General features: G+C 49.1%; 1 protein-coding gene across 30 annotated transcripts in view; it reads right to left on the bottom strand.

The window, feature by feature from the left end:
• TMEM164 (transmembrane protein 164) overlaps nucleotides 1-23,428 on the bottom strand; it is a 178,398-nt gene continuing 154,970 nt past the window's right edge. For 20 of the 30 annotated variants that reach the window (XM_055564837.1, XM_055564864.1, XM_055564869.1 and 17 more), the window contains 2 exons: nucleotides 6,310-6,410; nucleotides 2,857-4,622 (listed from right to left, as the gene is read on the bottom strand). In XM_055564837.1, the coding sequence (XP_055420812.1) occupies nucleotides 4,416-4,622; nucleotides 6,310-6,410 (308 nt within the window). In that variant the 3' untranslated portion in view covers nucleotides 2,857-4,415. Of the gene's footprint in view, nucleotides 4,623-6,309; nucleotides 6,411-23,428 lie in introns of those variants that run through there. The other 10 variants (XM_055564844.1, XM_055564845.1, XM_055564846.1 and 7 more) reach the window with 7 other exon arrangements.

Genomic DNA, 23,428 nt, shown 5'->3' with positions numbered 1-23,428 from the left:
TTCTCACAAATCTTTTAATAACAGTAAATGAAGGAAACATTCAACAGTAAGTGCCACGGTGAGGGTTCCTTTTCATTCAGGGATCTTCAACAACAGAAACACCTCAATCTAACATTCAGAGTGCGAAGTACACAAATTAATTAATGATCATTTATTTCCAAAGGTGACTGCAGAAACCATTTTGGTACAATCAAAAGGGTTTTACAAAACAGAGAAAACATTACAAAATGTCCCAAGAGGTGAGCAAACTGGCGGGGGCACAGAGCACCCAAGAAGCGGCCTGGCGAAAGTACTCATCTACTCATCTTGCAGCTGGTTAGGGAACTCACAAAAACTGGTTCTCCAAGGGAGTCCCTGTGGGGGCAAGCGCCAGGGAGGGGGTCTGCCCAGGACACAGCAATCTCCCCTTGAGAATGAGGAAGGGCCGTGGTGGGGGTGGGGGCGGCAACAGAGGCAGCGCCAATTTCCTGGCAGAAAGAATTACAAGTTGAACTATCTTATTCTCTCTACCACAATAACACCAACAGAAATGAAGAATTCTTCCAAATGTAATACAAAGCTGACATCAAAAGAAAGCAGGTTTCCAAAACAATAGTTTGGCTTGAAATGACTTTTTTCTTTTGTGTGTTTTGTGCCACGAGTAGCTAACCAGTGTAGAAAATGTCACAAGAGCAACAATAAGCGACTAGGTTTTCCTGAGCACAAGGGACTCACTGGACAGAAGAGGAAGGCTCATTCCCACTTACAGACCCTCCCCACCCTCAGAGGGCAGGGCAGCGTGTGCAGTGAGGACGCCCCTCCTCATAGTCCGGGGCTTTGCTCCTGATGCCCTCCCTGAGGCCTGCTCCCCATTTACCAAACCCAGCACTGGCATCCTGTCTTACAGTGGCCATACCGGCCCTTCTTCTCCCCTTGCCCACCTCCCCATCTCCCCTTCAGATGACCAACATCTACAAATCCAAGGAATTCTTTTTTGGGCAAGGTATGTGTGTGTGGGGGGCGATGAACGGTCTTCCACTAGCCCCCCCAACACCAGTGCTGTGCTGACAACCTGCTCTCTGTGTGCAGCTGTGTCTGCCCCACAAAACAGTGCACTGAAGTATCAACGACCACAAACTGCAAAACCCTGAGGGAGGCTGCAGTCGAAGGGATGATCTGAGAGCTGGGCTTGAGGTACCAGATGGGAAAGGGCCCCGAACTCCCCACCCCCACATCATGGCCACCCTGCCCACAGCTTCCATGAATGCTGAGAAGTCAGTCCCGAGGGAGAGAGAAGGCTGAGTGGGGGAAACTGAGTCTATAACTTCCTCACAAGCTGACAGAGGAACACATCACTGGGCCTCCAGAAAGATGATAGACCAAATCGTCTTTGGTGTGCAGAACCAAATAGAAGGGATGGAGGGTGGGGTGGGGGCTACAAGCAGGTGGGACCAGCTCTCTGTTATGTGGAGCTGATGCCGTAAGTTGGCCAGCTGAACAGACTGTTCTCATTGGCCCAGATCCTCAGCCGAGGCTACCTAGGGGCTGGAGGGAATACTCCTTTTCCCTTGCTAGGGCTGTTGTAAAAGAAAGTGTCCACTTCTACAAACACCCTCCCAGACACACATGGAGCTCCCACACACTGGCAAATGGCATATGGAAACTTGGCCAGGCTGGCTGGGGAAGCTCCTTGGCACTGACAGGAGGGCCCCAAGGAGGCGCAGGAAAGCCTGGCCCCATGGTGGTGGGGGCCACCCTGCAAGGCAGGCCACTGAGGGTCAGGCCAGGTCACCTCTCCACGTGGGCCTGGCCCAAGGGAAGAGTCAGGTACAGCCCAGTTCAGATGCCTGCTGCTCCCCAGCACCTCACAGGCCGTGGCTCCCTGTGGACCCAGTGGACAGGGCTTGCTCTCTGTCCCCTCCCCTCCGTGTTTCTGAGCCCACCTGGCCCCCAGAAGCAGTGCACCCCCCTTCCCTGGACAGGTGCACCTGCTGCCGGCCTGGCCAAGCCAGGCACATGGCTTACGCTTTCTTCTTTCCTGCCAAGCGGCAGCGAAGTGCCAGCCAGCCAGGGGCAATGAGCCACAGCCAGGGCAAAGACGAGCTTTCGGAGGCAGGCCAATGTGAGGAAAGCATGAGCTGACTGGCACCCTGCACCAGGCCCGAGACAAGGAGGAAGAGAGCGCTCTGCCACTGTGCCCTTGGTGGCGCAGTGTCTGTGCCACCCAGGCTGCTGGCCCCCAGCTGAGGCAGAGATTCCAGCAAGGCACAGGACAGACCTCCAGGGGCTCCTCCTATGACCTCGCTCTAACCTTTTATTTTGTAAATAGGCCAAGGGAGCACTGAGGCCTGGCCTTCTTGGCCACGCCCATGCACAGCCAGTAGGCGGGGTGAAACCAGCCACTCAAGAGGTACCTCTTCTCGTGGCAACCCAGAGCATACCGCCCTCCTGCAACCCCACACCCTGGGAATTGATGGCATCAATGCCAGCGTCCCTCTGCAAAGAGATGGGCCCTTCCATGGACACTTCCCTGGGCCTCGCCCTGCTGGAAGAGACTCTCTTCCATTCTGCTGCCTCCAGTAAGTCCACTTGCTAAAATAATGACTACTGAGTCACTGAACGGAGAAGGCAATGGCACCCCACTCCAGTACTCTTGCCTGGAAAATCCCATGGATGGAGGAGCCTGGTAGGCTGCAGTCCATGGGGTCGCCAAGGGTCGGACACGACTGAGCGACTTCACTTTCACTTTTCACTTTCATGCATTGGAGAAGGAAATGGCAACCCACTCCAGGGTTCTTGCCTGGAGAATCCCAGGGACGGCGGGGCCTGGTGGGCTTCCGTCTATAGGGTTGCAGAGTCGGACACGACTGAAGCGACTTAGCAGCAGCAGAGTCACTGAAACTCAATCTAGGTCTGAAACAGTAACACCTGGAATACTGAAGGAGCCCAGGGCAAGTGGGTTGCCTAGACTGGGAGACAGGGTTGGGGAGGAGGCAATCAGAGAAGGTCACAGAACTAGCTTTTCTGTTATTAAGTAATCTCTTCTTAGTAAGTGCCGACAAAGAGTCAGCAAATGCTACCACCTCCCTTCTTGAGGTCCACGTATGACTGAGGCTATCCTGCAGCCAAAGGTCTTCCTTTCTGAGCACTTGAACCTCCAACCAAGGGGACCTGATTTTTTGGTACCCGCCTTTCAATCTAGACATGTGCTGTAGGGGTGGGGAGCCTCACACAATTCAGCTCTGATGCTGGCTGCAGCGATGACATCTAGTCCTAGGGAAACCGTGCTGCAGGACCTGTATCCTCCCAAACCTAGGATGCTCATATAGCCTGTAAAACCACGAAATGGACAGACAGGTGTCCTCCAGAGACAGGTCCTAATGCAAGGATTCTCTGAAGTCAAACATCCCCAAACAAATAAAGAAACAAAACCCCAAAAGCCAAAAAAGCCCAACTCGAGCTCATCTTTCCCTGAAGCTGCCTTTAAAGAGAGAGAGAGAGCATTGAAGAGGCACTCAAAATTAAAATGTCATCTGCTATCAACATTAAAAGTAAGCCTATGATTCAAATCACAGTTTTCTCAAGTTGCCACTTCTGTTGATTAATTTCTATGCTCACTTCTGACACGGATATGGGTCAGTTCTCAGCTCTCAAGTAGAATCTCCCCAAGGTCCCAAACTAGTATTAGCTGTGGATATTTTGACCTGGTTCCCTTTGGATTTGCTGTTGTAACGGCACTCATGGGCCTCAGTGGAATCTAGCCCCTCAGATGGTAGCACCCCTAAACCCCACCTCTGGCAGTATCTGGAGGGAGTGACTGGTTGGCTGCTTGCTTTGAGTCATGGGACACCAGTGGGAAGAATCTGGCCAGTTCTATTTTGGCCATGAGCTGGGAAATCCCTTGGCTCTTGGCTTGCCGCTGGTATAGAAACAAGGCCTCAGTCCCCTTATGGCGGGGGCTGTGCTGGAGACAAAAGGGGACTCCAGCGTAAGCCTGGAGATCCCTGGCAGTGGAGAAATCAAACACAACCGCATCTCATCACTTTGATACCAAAAGAACTACTGCTTGTTGTTCCCTTTCTCCTCAACCAGCTGTTGTTAAAGCACCAACAAGCAGAGTGAAAGCCACTGACTACTGTCTCACCGCATAAGGCCACAAGGAACAGGGAGAGAGAGCCCTCAGCACTACACCCCAGGCCCCAGGAGCCATCCTGGGGGAAGAGGTGGGGAAGGAAACATGTTGGAAGAAAGGGGCAGAGAAGAGGGAAAAAGAAATACACTGAACGAGCTACTGCCCTCTCCCATGATTTCACCAAGAACTGGGTGTCCTCCAAGTCAAGTCAGGACTTGTTTCCTCAAGGGGAGAAAAAAACAAAACAAAACCCCAAACAAAACAAAACAAACAAACAAACAAACAAAAAAAAACACAAGCACCTTCAGTCTATTTTCTTGGCTGGAAGCCGGAGCAAATCCAGCAGATATTTACACAAGGGCCCAGCCATGTATGAGAACAGGATGACCAGCTTCCCGTGGGTCATGGTCATGAGAGTCTGGTGTCCCGAGGCCCAGATGCGGTACCAGGGGCCGTAGAATGGGTCTGAGATGGCCGGACACAGCATGTTGTTCAAATTCACTTCGGTGACCTGCAGGGACAAGGGAGGTAGAGTGAGCGTTCACCATCCTGAGGCTTTCTCTGGCTTCTGCCAGTTCAGCCGTGTCTACCTAAGGGGGACTAGACAAGGAGGGATTGACAAATCCCCACCTGTTCATAGTGGGATCTTTCTTCCCTAAGTTTGGGTCATGGCTAGAGCCCTTTGGAGGTGATGGAGGAGGCCATCCAGTGGAAAAGCTGGTCTTGCCTTTGGGTTGGGCCCAGAGTCCGTTGACGTTCCTAAGTATTTACTATGTGCCTAGACCCGGACAGGTGTTGTGGGATTAGAGAGCCATCAGCTACATGGTCCCTGCCTCTGCATAACTAGGAACCAATCAAATTGGGATGATCGGTCTACCACAGCTGACCTCAAACCATACGGTGCTCACTGGCTTTTGCCCACCATAAGATCTGAGGTGTGTACAGAACGGGGGCGGCAGAGTCCTCAGATAAGATCTGATGAGGGAAGTCATACCATTCTGAATGGACTCATGAAGAATGGATGGAAGTAATGATGAGGAATGGAGTGAACAGAGCCTTCCATGTAGGAGGCATAGCCTGAGTGAGGTCTGGAGGTGAGACTGAGCATGGTATGTATGGTGACATGGAGACACTGACTCCTGTGGAATCAAGGAGTCACAGTGGAGACAGGTGTGAAGGTAAGGGCGTGATGGTCATACTGCTTCCTTCTGAGAGCACAGGAAGCAACCGTGCTATTGGCAAGGAGCTCAAACTACCCCCAGGCCAACCGGAACAGAGCGACACACCAGGGTGGGGAAGAGAAGATGACTGCTTCGACCAAGGCACTGGTGACATCGGTTGCGGGCCCTAGTCCAGCCAGGCCCCGCAAGGCTCCACGCGGCCAACGGTACATTTCATGCTGCTCACACACAAAACCGGATATGCCACTCCTGCCCCGAGGACGGCCACGACAGCTGCCTTCCAAAGTCCTTCAAGCCCATTCTCCTTAAAAACAAGTCTTCACCACCTCTCAAGAGAGGTGGAGGGTTTGTGCCCATGTCACAGATGGGTGGAGAACACGCTGCCCTGAAGGATAACGTGACTCACCCAGAGCAGTGGCAGAACCACAACATGAACTTGGGTCTCCCTACCCAAGCCCCAGCCTACTGCTACTCACTTTGCCACCGATAGATACACCCCCCAGGCACCGAGCAATCCTGGGCTCTGGATAACTCAACTACTGAGTCCAGCTATCAGCCACACTCCAGGTAGGTCTGAACATCCCAGAAGGCTACGGGGGTCAGCCGACACCACACTTCCACTGGCCCCGCAGCTTTGGGCCTGGTGGTAGGCCTAGAATGGACCCAAGGTCAGAAGCCTCCCCCAGGGCCAGGGTCAGGGTCCCGCCTCCCACACAGGCCACAGCAAACCACTGTCCAGTGCAGCTCACTATTTCCGACCCAAGTGGCCATGAGTGAAGGGCCTCCTTGCCTCTCCAGGGATGAAAGACACAGTCATTACTGAAGGATTCAGAAAGCTCTTTGGAGAGGCCAAAGCTGTGGATTGTAAATCAGCAACCCAGACACAACAATCTGACAGTGTGGCCTTTGGCATCTCGTATTTTCAAAACAAAACGATATACCAGCGCCAACCAGGATTATCAAGATTTATGAAGAGCTCCAAACAGAAGGGATAGAATGGGATAGAACCAAGCTTACCAGGCCCAGGATCTGCAAGATGCTGAAGTGGTAGAAGAACATGAGGCCAGTTGAGAGAAGGGCCCACCGGAAACTGCTGAGGGGCTCCGGGGTGTAAGCACCTGGAGAGAAAGGGACGTGGTGAGACAGCAGGGGTGGTGAGCCTTCTCCCTCACCCCCCGAGGTGCGGGCGCTGAGGCCATAGGCGCCATCTGCTGTTTTACCCACTTCCGCTGCCTGCGACAGCTGCTCAATAGACAGCCCCACTGATTAGCTGGGTGACTCTTATCACCTCTTCCCAACCTCTGTTCAGCCACGTAATGCTGGGGCCATTCTAGAGAGGATTTTTTTTTAGCTTCTGTTATAATAGAAACAAAGTTGGCCCTTTGTATCTACAGATTCCACATCCCCAGGTTCCACCAACTGGACTGGTCCATGGTTGGTTGATCTTGCGGGTTCCACAACTGCAGATGCAGACAGCCAAGTGTGTTACACCATTTTATGTGAGGTGCTTGAGCATCCTTGCATTTTCGTATCTGCAGGGGTCCTGGAACCAGTCCCCCTCGGATACTGAGGGACAACTGCACATGCTCACTAAAGGAAATTTCAAAAATGTTAAAAAGGTAGAAATGAGATGGAGGAAAAGAATACACCCCCAACACTCTACTAGCTGAATGTGACCACTGCTAGAATCTGGTGTGTCTCCTTTGTTCTTTTTGCCTTGAGAATTTCTTTTCTTTCTTCTTCTGATTACTGATTGGAATTTTACAGTATACATAATTGCACAGCCTTCATTTTCACCTTTATTCTAATCAGTCCCTCATGTTTCTAAAGAGAAGCATCATTGAGGAAGTGTGGCATGATGGCTGAGCATGCTAACTTTGATGTCATACAGATTTGGTTTCAAACCTGGATGCTACCACTTACTGCCTGCTTGACCCAGGATATGTTCTTTAAACTCTGTGTTCCTCACTTTACTTGTCTGTAAAATGGGGCTACTTCCGAGAGTACTTGTGAGGAGTAAAGGAAAGAATATGTTGAGAGCTCTCAGTATGGAATCTGGTGCAATGAAAGTGTTCAGTATGTCAGGTACTGTTATTATTGCATTGTTGTTATCATTCAGTTCAGTTCAGTTCAGCTCAGTTGCTCAGTCGTGTCCGAATCTTTGCGACCCCATGAATCGCAGCACGCCAGGCCTCCCTGTCCATCACCATCTCCCAGAGTTCACTCAGACTCACGTCCATCAAGTCAGTGATGCCATCCAGCCATCTCATCCTCTGTCATCCCCTTCTCCTCCTGCCCCCAACCCTCCCAGCATCAGAGTCTTTTCCAATGAGTCAACTCTTCACATGAGGTGGCCAAAGTACTGGAGTTTCAGATTTAACATCATTCCTTCCAAAGAAATCCCAGGGCCGATCTCCTTCAGAATGGACTGGTTGGATCTCCTTGCAGTCCAAGGGACTCTCAAGAGTCTTCTCCCAACACCACAGTTCAAAAGCATCAATTCTTTGGTGCTCAGCCTTCTTCACAGTCCAACTTTCACATCCATACATGACCACAGGAAAAACCATAGCCTTGACTAGACGGACCTTTGTTGGCAAAGTAATGTCTCTGCTTTTGAATATGCTATCTAGTTTGGTCATAACTTTCCTTCCAAGGAGTAAGCGTCTTTTAATTTCATGGCTGCCGTCACCATCTGCAGTGATTTTGGAGCCCCCCAAAATAAAGTCTGACACTGTTTCACCATCTATTTCCCATGAAGTGATGGGACCAGATGCCATGATCTTCGTTTTCTGAATGTTGAGCTTTAAGCCAACTTTTTCACTCTCCACTTTCACTTTCATCAAGAGGCTTTATAGTTCCTCTTCACTTTCTGCCATAAGGGTGGTGTCATCTGCATATCTGAGGTTATTGATATTTCTCCCAGCAATCTTGATTCCATCCAGCTTGTGCTTCTTCCAGCCCAGCATTTCTCATGATGTACTCTGCATATAAGTTCAATAAGCAGGGTGACAATATAAAGCCGCATCATCTTTCAGGATTTGAAATAGCTCAACTGGAATTCCATCACCTCCACTAGCTTTGTTCATAGTGATACTTTCTAAGGCCCACTTGACTTCACATTCCAGGATGTCTGGCTCTAGGTCAGTGATCACACCATTGTGATTATCTTGGTCGTGAAGATCTTTTTTGTACAGTTCTTCTGTGTATTCCTGCCACCTCTTCTTAAGAATGTGCCATATCCAGTTATCATGCCATATCCAATTATCATGCCATTTCCTGCTCTCCCACTGGAACAGCAAAAATTATGTATTTGTCCTCTACCATCACTTAGAACTCCCATCCCAGTAGGCTTGGGTATATGCTAGACCTTGCAGAGTAGGGAATGGCTCATAGAATGGTCTGGGTGCAGGCATCCTATAATGGGGGTGCTCAGCAATGAAAGAAACATGGAATGCTCATCTCAAGCAAGTAGGCAGCAATAGGAGGAGGAGTATTTTCCCAAGTCAGTCTTTCACAGATCCATCCACTTATTCACCAATTATTAGACACCTATTATATTCCAAGCCCTGTGCCAAGCATTGGGGATAGGAACATAAAGGAGGTGGGCTCCCTGCTGCCTCAGACTCACGATCTGGTGGAGGCGGCAGACAAGCTAGGCAACTGTGAGAAGCTGGTGCGATGACCCAGGTCTGTGCCACGTATAATGGGGGGATGGAACTCAGCTTGGCAGAGGGGGCACAGAGCTGAGTCCTACAGGACAAATGGAACTAAAAGAGGGGTCTAGGAAAGCAGACATTTCTGCTGCTGCTGCTAAGTCGCTTCAGTCGTGTCCGACTCTGTGCAACCCCATAGACGGCAGCCCACCAGGCTCCCCCGTCCCTGGGATTCTCCAGGCAAGAACACTGGAGTGGGTTGCCATTGCCTTCTCCAAGACATTTCTGGGAGTGAGCCAATTCACAGAACTATGGGGAAGCACTGAGACTACAGAGGCCAGTGTGATGGGGCAGTGAGCAGGAATAGGCCTCAGAGGTTCGGAGGGTTAGGCTGCTTCCAGCTGGGCCACATAGGACCTTCGGAGCCGTGCTAAGGGCTTTGGGCTTCATTTTGTGCTGCAGGGTCATGACACTAAATGCCTGAAGCCTCAGGCAGGCAATTAACTGGGAGCACGGGAGTGACTGAGGACAATGAGCCATCAGGGATACTGGAGACCAGCCAACTGGAAAGGCCAGGCCCTTTCTGAAGAGGGCAGTCCCCACTCAGCACCACCCAGTCCCTGCCCTACGGAGACCTGGGCCCAGAGCTGACAGTGTTTTCACTTTTGCATGAAAAGCCAGAAGTGGGGCACTTTCATACGGAATTTCCTGATTTTTAAATGTTGGCAAATAATTCAAAATGTTTTAAGAACGTTCAACGGACCAAACAAAACATGTCTTCTTGGACGGCTTTCAGCCCAGGGGTGGCCAGCTTCAAGCTCTGCTGCAGAGCCACAGAAAGCAGAAGAGAGTGTCTGAAGCAGGAAAGTGAGGTTGATCATACGTGTGCTTGAAAAAGACCACCCTGGCCTCTTTATAAGGGATGGGCTAGAATAGGCGCGACAACCAAGAAAGAGAGTGCTTCCGGAGCCCAAAGACGGAGGAGGATGGATGGCTTTGAAGATAACAACAGTGGCCCTGGCTTCTAGCTGGGCATCACTGGGCGGATGGTGCCACTTGCTGTGATGGGGAAGAGAGGAAAAGGCAGATTTTGTAGACAAGGTGGAGAAATGAGGCCAATTTTAGACATGTTCGAGTTGAGGCGTCCATGAAATACCCCAGTGAAAGTGTCTCTTGGGCTGTATGCACTCTGGGAAATACAGCGTGATGGGGGTGGCGCCATGGGCACTAGAGCTGGGCAGACATGGGTTCTCAAATCCTGGCTCTGGTTGCTTAGCGACCTCAGGGTCGTGGGCCAGCCGCAGTATCTCCAACTCAATTTCACTCATCTACAAAATAGGGTGCTGTGGCCTACTTCACAGATCATTTAAGCCATGATTGGAGTGCCATATCTGGGATTTAACAAACGCTGATTACTTTCATCATGATATGAACTGCAATCTCAGTGAAAAGGACAGGACGGAGTATCCAGCCACAGTGTCATGAGCACAGGACGGTAACCAAAGTCTCAGGAGCCTATATAGACAGAGCAAGGAAGAAGGCCAGAGGCAGAACACCACCGTGGGGAGGGGGAGGAGCGGAGACAGGGCGACAGAAGCCTGCTGGGTCTTCTGGGGAAGAAGCTCAGGCTTGCTCCGTGAACAAGGTGCAGGATCACTGCACACCTGAGGCAGAAAGCCCTTTGCGAGTGTCAGAGTCATCTGTCCACTTTATAGATGGACAAACTGAGGCCAAGAGACAGGCAGCACCACAGCCAATGTCAACAGCAGAGTACTGGGCTCTCAGACATGCCAAGGGACTCAATGCCCTCACTGCCGCCTCTCCAGCCCTCCACCACACCACACTGTCCCAGCTCTTTGTCTACCCATCTAGATGAGGGCCTGAGAGTTGAGGACCGAGTGGGATTCCTTTCTGAGTTCCTAGCATCTAGCACAGCACTTGGAATGCTGGGTGCGTTTTCCTGTCTACTGAATGAGTGGGAACTCAGCCCTGTGTTTTCATCCTGGCTGTTGAGGACGTGAAAGGGAAGAGGGAACCTGGAGGATCCACAGGTGCTTAGAACCCTGCTGAGCAGGTTTTCCCAGGTATCCCTTCCCTCCAGCCTCTGCTTGGCTCCCCTTGGTGGCATCTGGGCAGTAGTGACAACCCCGTGAGTGGTGGCTGGGGGGGAAGGGGGGACAGGAAGGACCAGACAGAGAAGTATCCTCACCACGCTTCAGCAACCCTCCCCTGTCCTCCCCTAAAGGCCCTGTCCCCTGTCCCACCCTATAGTAAGGGGTGGGGGGGAGGAGCACTCAGATACTGCCAGGGGGTCACGTGTCTCAGTGCTCTTACTGCCTCTAGTTCAAACCCCGACTTGAATACCATTCATTCTGTGTTGCACCATCCATCTCTAAAGGCTGATAACCGAAGAATAGATGCTTTTGAACTGTGGTGCTGGAGAAGACTCTTGAGAGTCCCTTGGACTGCAAGGAGATCAAACCAGTCAGTCCTAAAGGAAATCAATCTTGAATATTTATTGGAAGGACTGATGCTGAAGCTGAAACTCTAATACTTTGGCCATCTGATGGGAAGAGCCGACTCACTGGAAAAGACCCTGATGCTGGGAAAGATTGAAGGCAGGAGAAGGGGATGACTGAGGATGATGATTGGATGGCATCACTGATTCAGTGGACAGAAGTTTGAGCAAGCTCCGAAATGATGAAGGACAGGAAGCCTGGTGTGCTGCAGTCCATGGGGTCACAAAGAGTTGGACGCGACTGAATGACTGAACAACAACAAAATCCATCTCAAGTCAGACTATCAGGTCTCTGAGGGGCGGGCAGTTTCTGAATCACCACTTCACCTCCAGCACCAGATATACGGTAAGCACTCAAAAAACCATCGCTGCTGCAGAAAAGGGTGGTACAGACTTTCTGGAGCACCTATAAAGTCTAAGCCTTTTGGCTCAACAATGTTACTTTGTGGACTGCTGTCGAATACCTCAAACACTCAGCAAACAGCCTTTATTTACACAACAACATGTACACTTGCACTATGTACTAAACTGGGACACTGGAAACAAACCAATGGGGGAGATAAGTAAATTCTGGTGCCTCAATACTATGCAATAGTCACTGCCACTCAAATGACAACCAGACAAACTATATACCTGTGCAGAAAAGTCCCCAGCTCGCGATGCCAAGTGTAAGTGACGGAACCAAACAGTATGTCAATGATGAGAAATGTGGCTTAGTGGTTTAAAACATAGGCCTTACAGTCAGACAGCCTTGGGTGTGAGTCCTGCCTCTGTCATGGCCTAGAGTGGTGACCTTGGGCAAATTGTGCCACCCCTCCAAGCCTGTTTCCTGTAGTAACGTCTATCTCTCGGGGCTGCTGAGTGGAGTAAGAAATATAAAAAAGTAAACACAGCAGCTAGCCTGGCACACAGATGGCAGCTGCTATTTTTATCATGGCAACCACGGCCATCCAAAATCTCACAGAAGACTCGAAGACAAGGAATCTTGTCAAGAGGTGAGCTTTTTCTATAAAGGGGGACTTTGACTGTGGTTTCCTCTGCCTTTTCACTGCTGATGGATTTTTTCACTGCAAAGGTGATCAAATATTCAATTTCTTTAAAAAAGAAGAAAAAGAGAGCGCACCGTGAGAACAGATGACCCAGTCTACACAGATATATGCAAATTGTATGCAAACACACATCATTCCTTTTTTATATACCTGGATGTGGCCCCTGGGAAAATCTCAGTGAAAAACCAGTTTTCTTTTAAGGGAAAATAGAAACTTAAGCACTTTCAGAAAAATTAAACACATAAAACTTTTTTTTAAACTTTTAAGAAAAAATAAATGTGACATTTGCTGCTAGCATCTTCTATCCCAGGAGGATAGAAGCATTTCAGCTCTAAAGGTAGGGGGAAACCGAGATAATAGCTTTTTCTGAAATCGATTTCTGCCAGAAGGAAGCTTTATGAGTGCTGGGAGAGATGTCAATGTGCACCAGCAGCCACGACAGACCCCCAGAGGCCTCTCCCAAGGGTCTGTTCTCTAATCCTCTAATCCCAGATGGGAAGGCCTTACACCAAGGGGATGAGACAGGGCAAGGTGGCATCCTATTCACCAATCTTCTTCCCACTGCATTTAACTCATTCACTTTCACATGTTATCCACTCATTCAACATGGACTGGGTACATGTTGGGCAGACTCCATGCTAGGCAGTGGGGATACGGAGGCACCGGTAGGCCTGTGAGCAATGAGACAGCATGATAAGTTGTGCCTTGTGTGTGCATGCTCGGTCATGTCCGACACTTTGCAGCCCCCAGGCTCCTCTGTCCATGGAATTTTGCAGGCAAGAATACTGGAGTGGGTTGCATTTCCTCCTCCAAGGGATCTTCCCAACCTAGGGATCGAACCTGCGGCTCTTGCATCAACAGGTGAGTTCTTTTTACCACTAGTGCCACCTGGCAAGCCCACTAAGGTCAGCACCACTAAGTAATGGGCACCCTGAGGAAAAGGAGCTGGAGAAGATAACAGTTGGGGTGAGTTTTGAAGAACAAGGAGGAGATGAGGACAGGAGCTTAAATGAAGGAAAGAACATTCCAGGCAGCGAGTACAACCTGGGAAAAGGCGTGGAGACATGGAACAGCATGCTGTTTGCATGGAATCCCAAGCAGGTCTGTGTTGCTGGAACATCAAGTGGGAGGGGGACATGTGCCAAGAAATGAAACTGGAGAGACAGGCAAGAGGGCTCAGGTCATGAAGAGCCTTGTCTGCTGTGCCTGGGAACTTGGCCTTTATCCTTTGCACAAGAAGAAGCCACTGAGAGGTTTGAAACAGGCAAATGCAAGATCAGATTTCAGTTTCAGCTAGCTTGACTGCTCTGGCAGCAGTGTGGATGATGGGCAGGAGAAGGATACGACTGAAGACCAGGTTGGTTGCCGCTGCAGAGATGGATGACTTGGCGATTTGTTGGACATGGAGGAGGTTTCTAGGGTGACCCCCTAGGTCAATGAGTTCAGTAACAGAGGAATCGATTTAGGGGAGAGGAGAGCTCAGGCTGGGGGCATGCTGACACTGAATGCCTACAGGGTACCCCAGGTCTAGAGCTCAGGAGAGGGCGATGGCCTGCAGACAGAGCTTGGGGTATGGGTAAGATCAACAAGGAAGAGTACACAGAATGAGATTAAAGGACCAGGACAGAGCCTGAAGAACACCAATACACAGAAGATCACAGAAGATCGTCTTCTGTCAGGAGAAAGAAGATCCATGAGAAGACAGGACTGAAGACAAGATTAAAGACTGTAACAAGCCACATGTGGCAATTTCCATTTAAATGGATTACGATGAAGTAAAATTAGAACTCTGATTCCTCAGTAGCACCAGTCACATTTCAAGTGCTTGATAACCACACATGGTTAGTGGCTACCACACTGGACAGGGAAGAGATAGAACATTCCCATCATCATAGAAAACTGCTGGGAACACACTTCTCTACAGAGTGCAATAAATACAACTATTTCCACTGGGTTTGGCAACATGCTGATCCCTGGTGATCTTTGCTGGAGCAATTTTGGGAAAGTAGTGAGGCATGAGCTGAGTGGTAAAAGATTGAAGAAAAGGCTTCCACGTACATACGGTAAGGAAGAGAACGCCAGGAAAAGGGAACAGGATATGCAAAGTTACAGAGAAATCATTAGCCACACTCCCAGTGTCTCAATCAATTCTCTGAATGACCCTTTCACATCCTTTTGCTCTTTCATGATCTACCACTTGACACAAGGACCCTGCTTCATCTCTAGTACTGTAAAGCAGTCATTGTTTTTTTTCCTTGGGCTCATACAAGAAAGAGTGTGTGCCAAGTTGCTACAGTTGTGTCCAACTCTTTGCGACCCTGTGGACTGTAGCCCGCCAGGCTCCTCTGTCCATGGGATTCTCCAGGCCAGAATACTGGAGTGCATTGCCATGCCCTCCTCCAGGGGATCTTCCCAATCCAGGTATGCAACTGTAGTTTCTTACATCTCCTGCACTGCAGGAGTAGGAAACGTCTTTCTTTGCATTGTTGTCTCCAGACCATTGACCTTCCTTTCTCCCGAAAATCCCACAACCACCATACTGTACCAACCACCAACTACCCTTCCCTTTTACAGCTGCCTACAGACGTACAGGTCAAGGCTCTCAATATTCCTCAAGGATATTAGTACCTAGCTTAGCACCCCTCTCTCTAAAAACACTACTGCCATAGCTCTTGATCATTTCAGTATGTATCTAATAGGAACCCTCGCCTCTCAGCTCCCCTCCTCAATGATTTTGTCCCCACCTCACCTCAGCCAGTCATTCTCAAGGTCATGCCTGAGATCTGATAATTATGAATATCTGTAGCCCCTCATTAAGTCAAGTATTCCCTCTCCAACCACCACTTATATCTTTCCAGCTGACCCCCTTTGACCCTGCTGGAGTCTGTGGTCCATGGGTCCTGCCATCTTTTTTGCTCCCTCACAGTTCCTTCTCTCCTGCATTTCCATGGCCCATCACTCGAATGATCCCTGCCCTACATCTTTGATGGCACGGCAACTCTCATTATGCCTGTACTCATCTTGAAAAAACCCCAGCCCGGCTTAAGTCAGTCCCAACCTGCTCTTCTTCCTAGCTTGCACCTACACAGTTCAATCTGGCTGGAGAAAAAACAGTGCTGGCTGTTCTCACTTGAGTTTCGTGATCACACACACCTGAAGTGCATCTTTCATGTTGCCAGGCAATCATACTACACTCCCCTAGCCCATTCACTCTCTTGGGTCACAATTTAATATTGTCTCCTCGCTTCAATACTTGTATCCCATCCTCACTCTCAGATGAGGACCCTGATTCCTACTTCACTGAGAAAAAAGAAATCAGACAAAAATCCCCATAAGCACTCATGATCACATCTAAGCACGAATCCACGTCAGTACCCAATGTGCTCTGCCTTCACCCTGTTCCCATGGAGGAACTGCCCAGGATCCTGCCCAAGGCAGGCCTTCCCTTTTGTATCCCAATGCCATCCGCTCTTGCCTCCTCAATATTTCCCCAAAAACTCTTTCCTCTTTCTCTTATATCGAGTTCCTCCTCTCTACTGGATTACTCCCATTAGCATATAAACTAAACACTCTGTAACTAACGGCTCCCATTCTAAAACAAACCCCCACACACGTGACCTCACTTTGCCCCTGCACATTCCATTCCTCTGCTCATCTTTACAGCAAAACTCCTTGAGAGAATTCTCCACACCTGCCCTGTCTGATACGGTAGCCACTGCCATGCATGGCTAGTCAACATTTGAGATTTGGCTAGTCTGAACTGAGATGTGCTATTAGTGTAAAAAACACTACCAGATTTCAAAGGGTGTAAAATATCCCAGTAACGATTTTACAGATTATTCGGGAAGGATAATATTTTAGATATAGTGGGTTAAATATCAGTTACATTATTAAAATTAATTTCACCCATTTCTTTTACCTTTCTTTAGTGTGACTACAAGGAAATTTGATATCACTTATGTTGCTACCAAACTTTTACCGGACAGCACTTGTCTATACTGCCATGTCTACAATTCCTCTCTTCCAGGTCTCTCTCAACCTGAGGTAATCAGACTTCCGCATCTACCTCCCCATTCCCACCCACCCCACCTCCACTGCACCAAAACAGCTCCTGTCCAGGTCACAAATAACATTTCCATTGCTAAATCCAATGGCCAAGTCTCAGGCCTCATCTTAGGCACCCTCTGTGTCTTGCAACACTCTTCACTTGGCTTCTGCGATGCTGCTGTCGTAGCTCCCCCACTCCTGCCTTACAGCCCGCTTCCTCTCGATCTCTGTCACTGCTTCCTCCTCAGCTCCTTGACCTCTAAATGATGGAGAGAACCAGGCTGCAGAACTCCAGAGCTTTTCTCTTCTCTACAGACTTTCATTCCCTAGGTTATGTCAACCAATCGCATGGCTTTAATACCTGCTGATGACTCCAACGTTTTCATCTCGGTCTGGACCGCTGCCTTGAACTCCAGGCTCACACAGCTCACAGTCTGCTCACTATCTGCACTCGGATATCTAAGTGGGCGTCTTTCTCTTAAGCCCAGCTTTTGATTTTGGCTTCTATGGTAGATCGTTACAGCACTGGTTTCCAGTATCCACACCCTTATGAATTCCTTTCCCACACTGATTTGGCCATATGGCCCATCTGGCTAAGCCAGGCAACTTGCTTTGATCAATGGGACTTCAAAAAGATGGGATCAGGGGCTTGATAAGTTCTCATGCACTGGGGCTTGCCCTCTTGGAATGCTGCCTGAGACCCCCATGTCATGAAATGCCTCGTCAATAGAGACGCCCAGCCATTCCAACTGTACCAGTTGAATCCAGGCAGGACCAGTAAGTAGAAAAAAAAAATGTTTTAGCTCAGGCAGCTATAGCAAAATACCATAAACTGGGTGGCTGAAACATTAGAAATTTATTTCTCACAGTTCTGGAGGCTGGCAGGTCTAGGATCAAGGCCCCAGTAGACTTGTTTGGTGAGAACCCACTTCTCTGTCCACAGACAGACAACTTTTGGCTGTGTTCTCACATGGCAGAAGGAGCTAGGGAACTCTATGGCTTCTTCTCATCACAGCACTAATCACAACTGTGAAAGCCCCACCCCTATGACCTCATCCAACCCTAATTATGTTCCAAAGACTCCCACCTCCAAAATACCATCACACTGGGGGGTTAGGACTTCAACATATGAATTTCAGGGTTGGACACACATTTAAGCCCATGACAAAGAATTACTCAGTTAACTTACACAACGGTGAAAAATAATAAGTCATTGTTTTAAGCTACTAAGTTTGGGGCATACTATACAACACTAGGTCACTGAAGAGCACGCCCACCTCTCCAAAAAAGCAATAAACAAGCACAAAACCCCTTCTCCTAGCCTTCCTCATCTTCATAAATGGCAATCCACTTAAGCTACTCAAGTCAAAAACCTTAGAGTTATCTGTGAGTCCTCTCTCTCACATCCCACATCTGATCCATCAGCAAATCCTGCTGGCTCTACCTTCTGTATGTATCTGGAATCCATTGAGTTTTCTCCACCTCTACTGTTAGCGCTCAAGCCACTGGCATCTCCTTCCTCTTTTATTACAAACATTACTTACAGATCTCCCCACTTCTACTCTGTGCCCTTACAGGATAGTCAAATTTCAGCATAGCAACTAGGTGATCCCTTGAAATACGAACTCAGATCATGTCAGTCCTCTGCTCAAAATCCTCCAATGGCCTCCCATTTCCCTAAGAAGAAAATGGCAACTTCTTAATGGTCTATGAGACCCTAGACATGATTTGTCCCTCACCTATATCAACTCTCTGACCTCCTCTCCTATTACTTTCCCCTTCCTTCACATGGCTCTAGACACGCTGACCAACTTGCTATTGATAGAATACTCTAGCAAGACTCCTGTCTCTGGGTCTTTACACTCATTATTACTTTCTCTGCTTTGTATACTCTTCCAGATATCCAGAAACTTGCAAGCCTTTGCTCAAATGTCATATTCTCAGCATGGCCGTCCTTCACTCTCCCCACCCACTCAGCAGCACTATGCCCCTTACTTGCTTGAACTCTGCCTCTATACACTTATAACATCATCTCACTTGCTATATATTTTACTTATTGCTATTTATTATTTCTTTACTGTCTCCTCCCACAAAAGAATGTAAGCTCTGTGAAAGCAAGAATATGTATTCCTTTTACTCGCTGCTTTATCCCCACAAGTGCCTAACACCAAGTAGGGGGTTCAACTCCTATTTGCTGAATGAGGCAAGTGGCCCAGTATGTTCAAGAACTTTATATTGTTGAGTCTCAATGGACTATCAAGTGGAGACAGAGGCATAAACAGGAAATGAGGGTCAGTTCTTTAAGAAGTCTTTTTGCAGCACTGGAGAAGGGAATGGCAACCCACTCCAGTATTCTTGCCTGGAAAATCCCATGGACAGAAGAGCCTGGCAGGAGGGGTCTCAAAGAGTTGGACATGACTGAGCAGCTTCCACTTTGCAACATTAGATATACTGAATTTTACAAATCACCTTGAGATCCAGTTAAAAGGTGGGCTCTGAGGCAGTCTGGGGTAGGGGCTGGAGACTTTGCATTTCTAACTGGCTCCCAGGTGCTGCTGGTCCTCAGACTATACTTTACATGGTAACGGACAGGGCTCCTCATCTGGCTGCTGATTGAAATAGGGTGAGATAAGAGGCAGGGAGACCAGTATTGAAGCTGTTGTAATAGACCAAGTCAAGGATGATCAGATCGGAACTAAATAAAACAGGAGGTGTGTTATGTACTAAGTTGCTTCAGTTGTGTCCAACTCTTTGCAATGCTATGGACTGTAGCCCGCCAGGCTCCTCTGTCCATGGATTTCCTAGGCAAGAATACTGGAGTGGGTTGCCATTTCCTTCTCCAGAGGACCTTCCTGACCCGGGATTGACTTGCCTCTCCTGTATTGGCAGGTGGGCCCTTTACCACTAGTGCCACCTGGGAAGCCCAAACTAGGAGGAGTAGGAATGAATTTGGGAAATGATCAGATCCAATTGATTGGATTGGATGGGATGAGGGTGGTAAAAGGCCAATGATTAGATTTCCGGTGTGGGTGGTGGTACCGCTCAGTGGGATGGGGAACATCGGAGAAGTAGATTTGGCGATAGGGGATAAAACGACAAGTCTAGTTCCCGACAACAATGCCATGCCACCTTTGCTGCCCTCTAAATGAGAAATCTTCATTTCTTTGCTTTTTTTTTTGGCCACACCGCATGTGGGATCTTAGTTCCCCAATCAGGGATGGAAGCCATGGTCTCTGCATTGGAAGCATGGAGTCTTAACCACTGGACCCCCAGGGAAGTCCCAGAACCTTCACTTTTAGCTTCTGCCATAGTTACCCAGAAGACAGATGATCATGGATGTGTGATTTCCCATCCTTGGCCATTGAGTACAGGCCCAAGTCAGGACTCCCACCATCTGGGCACCAGATCAAATGAACTGTACCCTCTAGACTGCTTAATATAGGGGGAGGTGGAGACTGTCCCTAGTTGGGGGTCCATGTGGAAGGTCAACTTGGTTGACGTTTTTATCCTGAGGGGTTGGAGAGGCCACTCTGGCTAGGCCTCACCCTCAAGTGCCCAGTGGGCCACTTAGCCTACGGTGAAGGCACATAAAGACCCACCTTCACCCATGAGGATCAGAAAACCAGCCCTCTGCCAGAAGCAGAGTGAGGACCCTGAGCTGGCAAAGACTTCACGGGGGACCTGACCTAGCAGACAAGCACTGGAGTCCAGAGAACCAGGTCTCAACTTCTGCTCTTCCCCAGTTGCTATGAGACCGCTGTGTGGATCAAAACCCCTTTAAGCCTCAGAGCCCTGCTGGGGGAAATCTAATTCCAGGCTCTCCATACCTTACAGGAGCATGTAGGGATAGAAAAGCTAAAGGAGCACAGAGGTACTTTAGGGGAAAAGTACTATTTAAACACAAGCCCCACTATGCCTCACATACGTTCTACAGTTAGTACTGGCTGGGTCTCTGGTGAGCTTTCAGCAAGGGGAAGCCAGCTCTTGGATCATTTGACGCAATGAGGCTATACCTTCCATCTGTATCAGAATCCCCTGGAGGGCTTGTTAAAAGGCATCTTTGCTGGGTCCCACCCAGGACTTTCTGATTCTGTAGGTCTGAGATGGGGCCTAGAATCCAGAATCTGCATTCGCATTTCTAATACATTCTCTAATTAGGCTGCTAGTCCCAGGACCACAATGCAAGAGACATGGGCTTCCCCACTGTCTCAGCAGTAAAGAATCCACCTGCAAGTCTGGAGCTGCAGGAGACATGGGTTCGATCCCTGGATCGGGAAGATCCCCTGGAAGAAGGCATGGCAACACAGAATACTCCAGTATTTTTGCCTGGGAAATCCCTAGGACAGGGGAGACTGGCAGGCTGCAGTCCATGGGGTCGCAAAGAATAGGACACGACTGAGTGCCTGGACAAGAAGAAGCAGCACATCAGGTAAATCTGATGCTAAGTCTTCCAACCACTCTGCCTTAGGAGGAATTCTGGAGCTGGAAGACGTACCAAGAGGTCTAGGGAAAACTACCAGTGTGGGGGGCCATGGTCTGGCCAGATGTGAGGAGCAGTGTCTCCTGGAAGCTGATAAAATTAAGGCAGGAAATACGTGACTTAATCCACTGCTACCACAAAGCACTCCTGAGCCCCAAATACTTCCTTTTCAGCAGGGAAAGTCTCACAGTCTTCAGAAACTCACCTACCCACCCTCCTCCACAGGGCTCAACCCAGGGCCAATATCTCAAATTCCCCGCTCTTCCCTCACCCAAAAACCCCCTCAGGAGACTTCAGAATCCACCCGAATCCCTTAGCCCTTTCCCTGCCTCTCACCCCATCAGCCAAGTGGAACTGAGAAGCCAGTGAAAGAGAAATTTCCCAGCATCCTAAAGCTAGACAGACAAGCAGGGTAGTGAGCTAACCTGGGGTAAGGAAGAAACAAAGGGCACCACCTGGAACTGAGGGTGGTATGAAAACCTGGGGACATCACAGGCCAAAGCGCTCTTGCTTTAACTGTCCTAGAAGCTAGCACAAGGCTGTATTACAACCCTCACCTTGCAAAAGAGAAGTGTAAAGCTCGGATCAAACAACATGGGAGTTCTCATATCCCAGTTTCCTGCGTGTGTGTGCTCAGTCACATCCAACTATTTGAGCCCCATGGACTGTAATCCACCAGGCTCCTCTGTCTGTGGGATTCGCCAGGCAAGAATACTGGAGTGGGTTGCCAGGCCTTCCTCCTCCAGGGAATCTTTCCAACCTATGGATCGAAACCACATCTCTTATATCTGCTGCATTGACAGGTGGGTTCTTTAGCACTAGCACCACCTGGGAGGCCCTTGGGAAGTCTGAGATGTCCCCAAAAGACGTAGGATTCCCTTGGACTTCAAAATAACCTTGTCACTTCGCTTCAAGCCTGAGTCCACTGTTCCAAGTCTGAAACAAGAGCGCCCTCTAGTGAAACATATAGGGGTTTCCAAACAGCCTGAAGGCAGGGCTTGCTAGCTCTCCTGTGCCTGGCTGGGTACATGAGGACACTGACGAATCCCTTCTCAGAACAGTGGTTTACACGCATAAAATAAAAGGCAGAAAGTTACCAAAGAAGCCAATGAAATTGAGAGACGATTATCAACATATTTAAACAGATTTGTAATACAGTACTTATGTATCTTTACTAATGTGTTTAATAATAAGAGCTAGCAGCTACTATAATTTCAAAGTAGTGATGAGCATGAACAGCATTCTGAGCTGTCTGCCACAACTGTAACATGATAGGAGCCATCTGCGATTGCTATTGACAACAAAGCCTCAGGTAGGACTCATCCCTACATTCATGTGCTGCATTTCTGCTGGAGGTTAGTGAAAACAAAGATGCGATTATTTTTCTCATCCAAGTTAATGGATCACTTAATTCCTACTTGTGGATCCCAGGTTAAGAAACCGTGCTTAGATGAAAACTGCCACAGTGAACCAACCAAAGAACCCCCACAAGGATGGAGAAGAGGGAGTTCCCAGAGCGGGGAGTTGTGCCACCAGCCCCACAGGTCCTCAAGCTGGCTGTCATCCAAGCCATCCCCCTGGAAAGCCAGGGAAACCCAAGATGGTGGCCCCACCAGCGTCAACTCCCTCTGAACCTGCCACCTGTGCACAGAATGGCCCCTCCACCTCTCCACCCCAAGGAGACCAGGCTCTTAGGATCCAGAGCAAGAAGCTCTCTATGAGGTGTCAACACCAAAGCTGCAAGTTCTCTTGCTCAGCCCTGCTGACACTGAGGTGCTAGGTGCCTGCTCAGCTGACATTAAAACAGCCCATTTGTATTGTTCCTTGGATGACCCTTCTCTCAACCCAGATGTTCTGCTCCTGCACTCGAGCTGCAGAGTCCTCCTGGAGAAAATTGGGTGACCGGACAGACTAGTACCGGAAGAACACAAGGAAATGTTTCAGGGGGAACCCCCTCAGTGCTGGCCACCAACCAGAAGGTTGAAGAAGAGCTACACTGTCCAACGTAGCAGTAGCTGTTTCCACTGCAGTTCAAGTTTGTTAGATGTAGAAATTCCCCAGTCCTAGCTCTTCACAGCTGCACTATCCATATTTCATCTGCTCAGGAGACACCTGGAGCTGGTGGCTGCCATGATGAACAGAGTGGACATAGAATATCTCTGTCATCACAGCATATTCCACTGGAAAGCACTGGAACAATCTAGTCTTATCTCCTCCTCCCATTTCCCACAGCACTTACTCCTATTGTCATTACCCTTCTCAGTCTGCCATCAAGCCCTTTCATCCTCAGCAGCTCTCATCGCCTTGTAAGTCATCCATTTCCCTTTCTCTCGGTGCCTTCCATGCGCCCTCTCACAACCAGCCTTCATCTTGGCACCTGAAGGTGCCC

The sequence above is a fragment of the Bubalus kerabau genome, chromosome X (genome assembly GCF_029407905.1).
Source record: "Bubalus kerabau isolate K-KA32 ecotype Philippines breed swamp buffalo chromosome X, PCC_UOA_SB_1v2, whole genome shotgun sequence".
NCBI classification, from domain to species: domain Eukaryota; kingdom Metazoa; phylum Chordata; class Mammalia; order Artiodactyla; family Bovidae; genus Bubalus; species Bubalus kerabau.
This window is presented reverse-complemented; position numbering and strand designations above follow the sequence as displayed.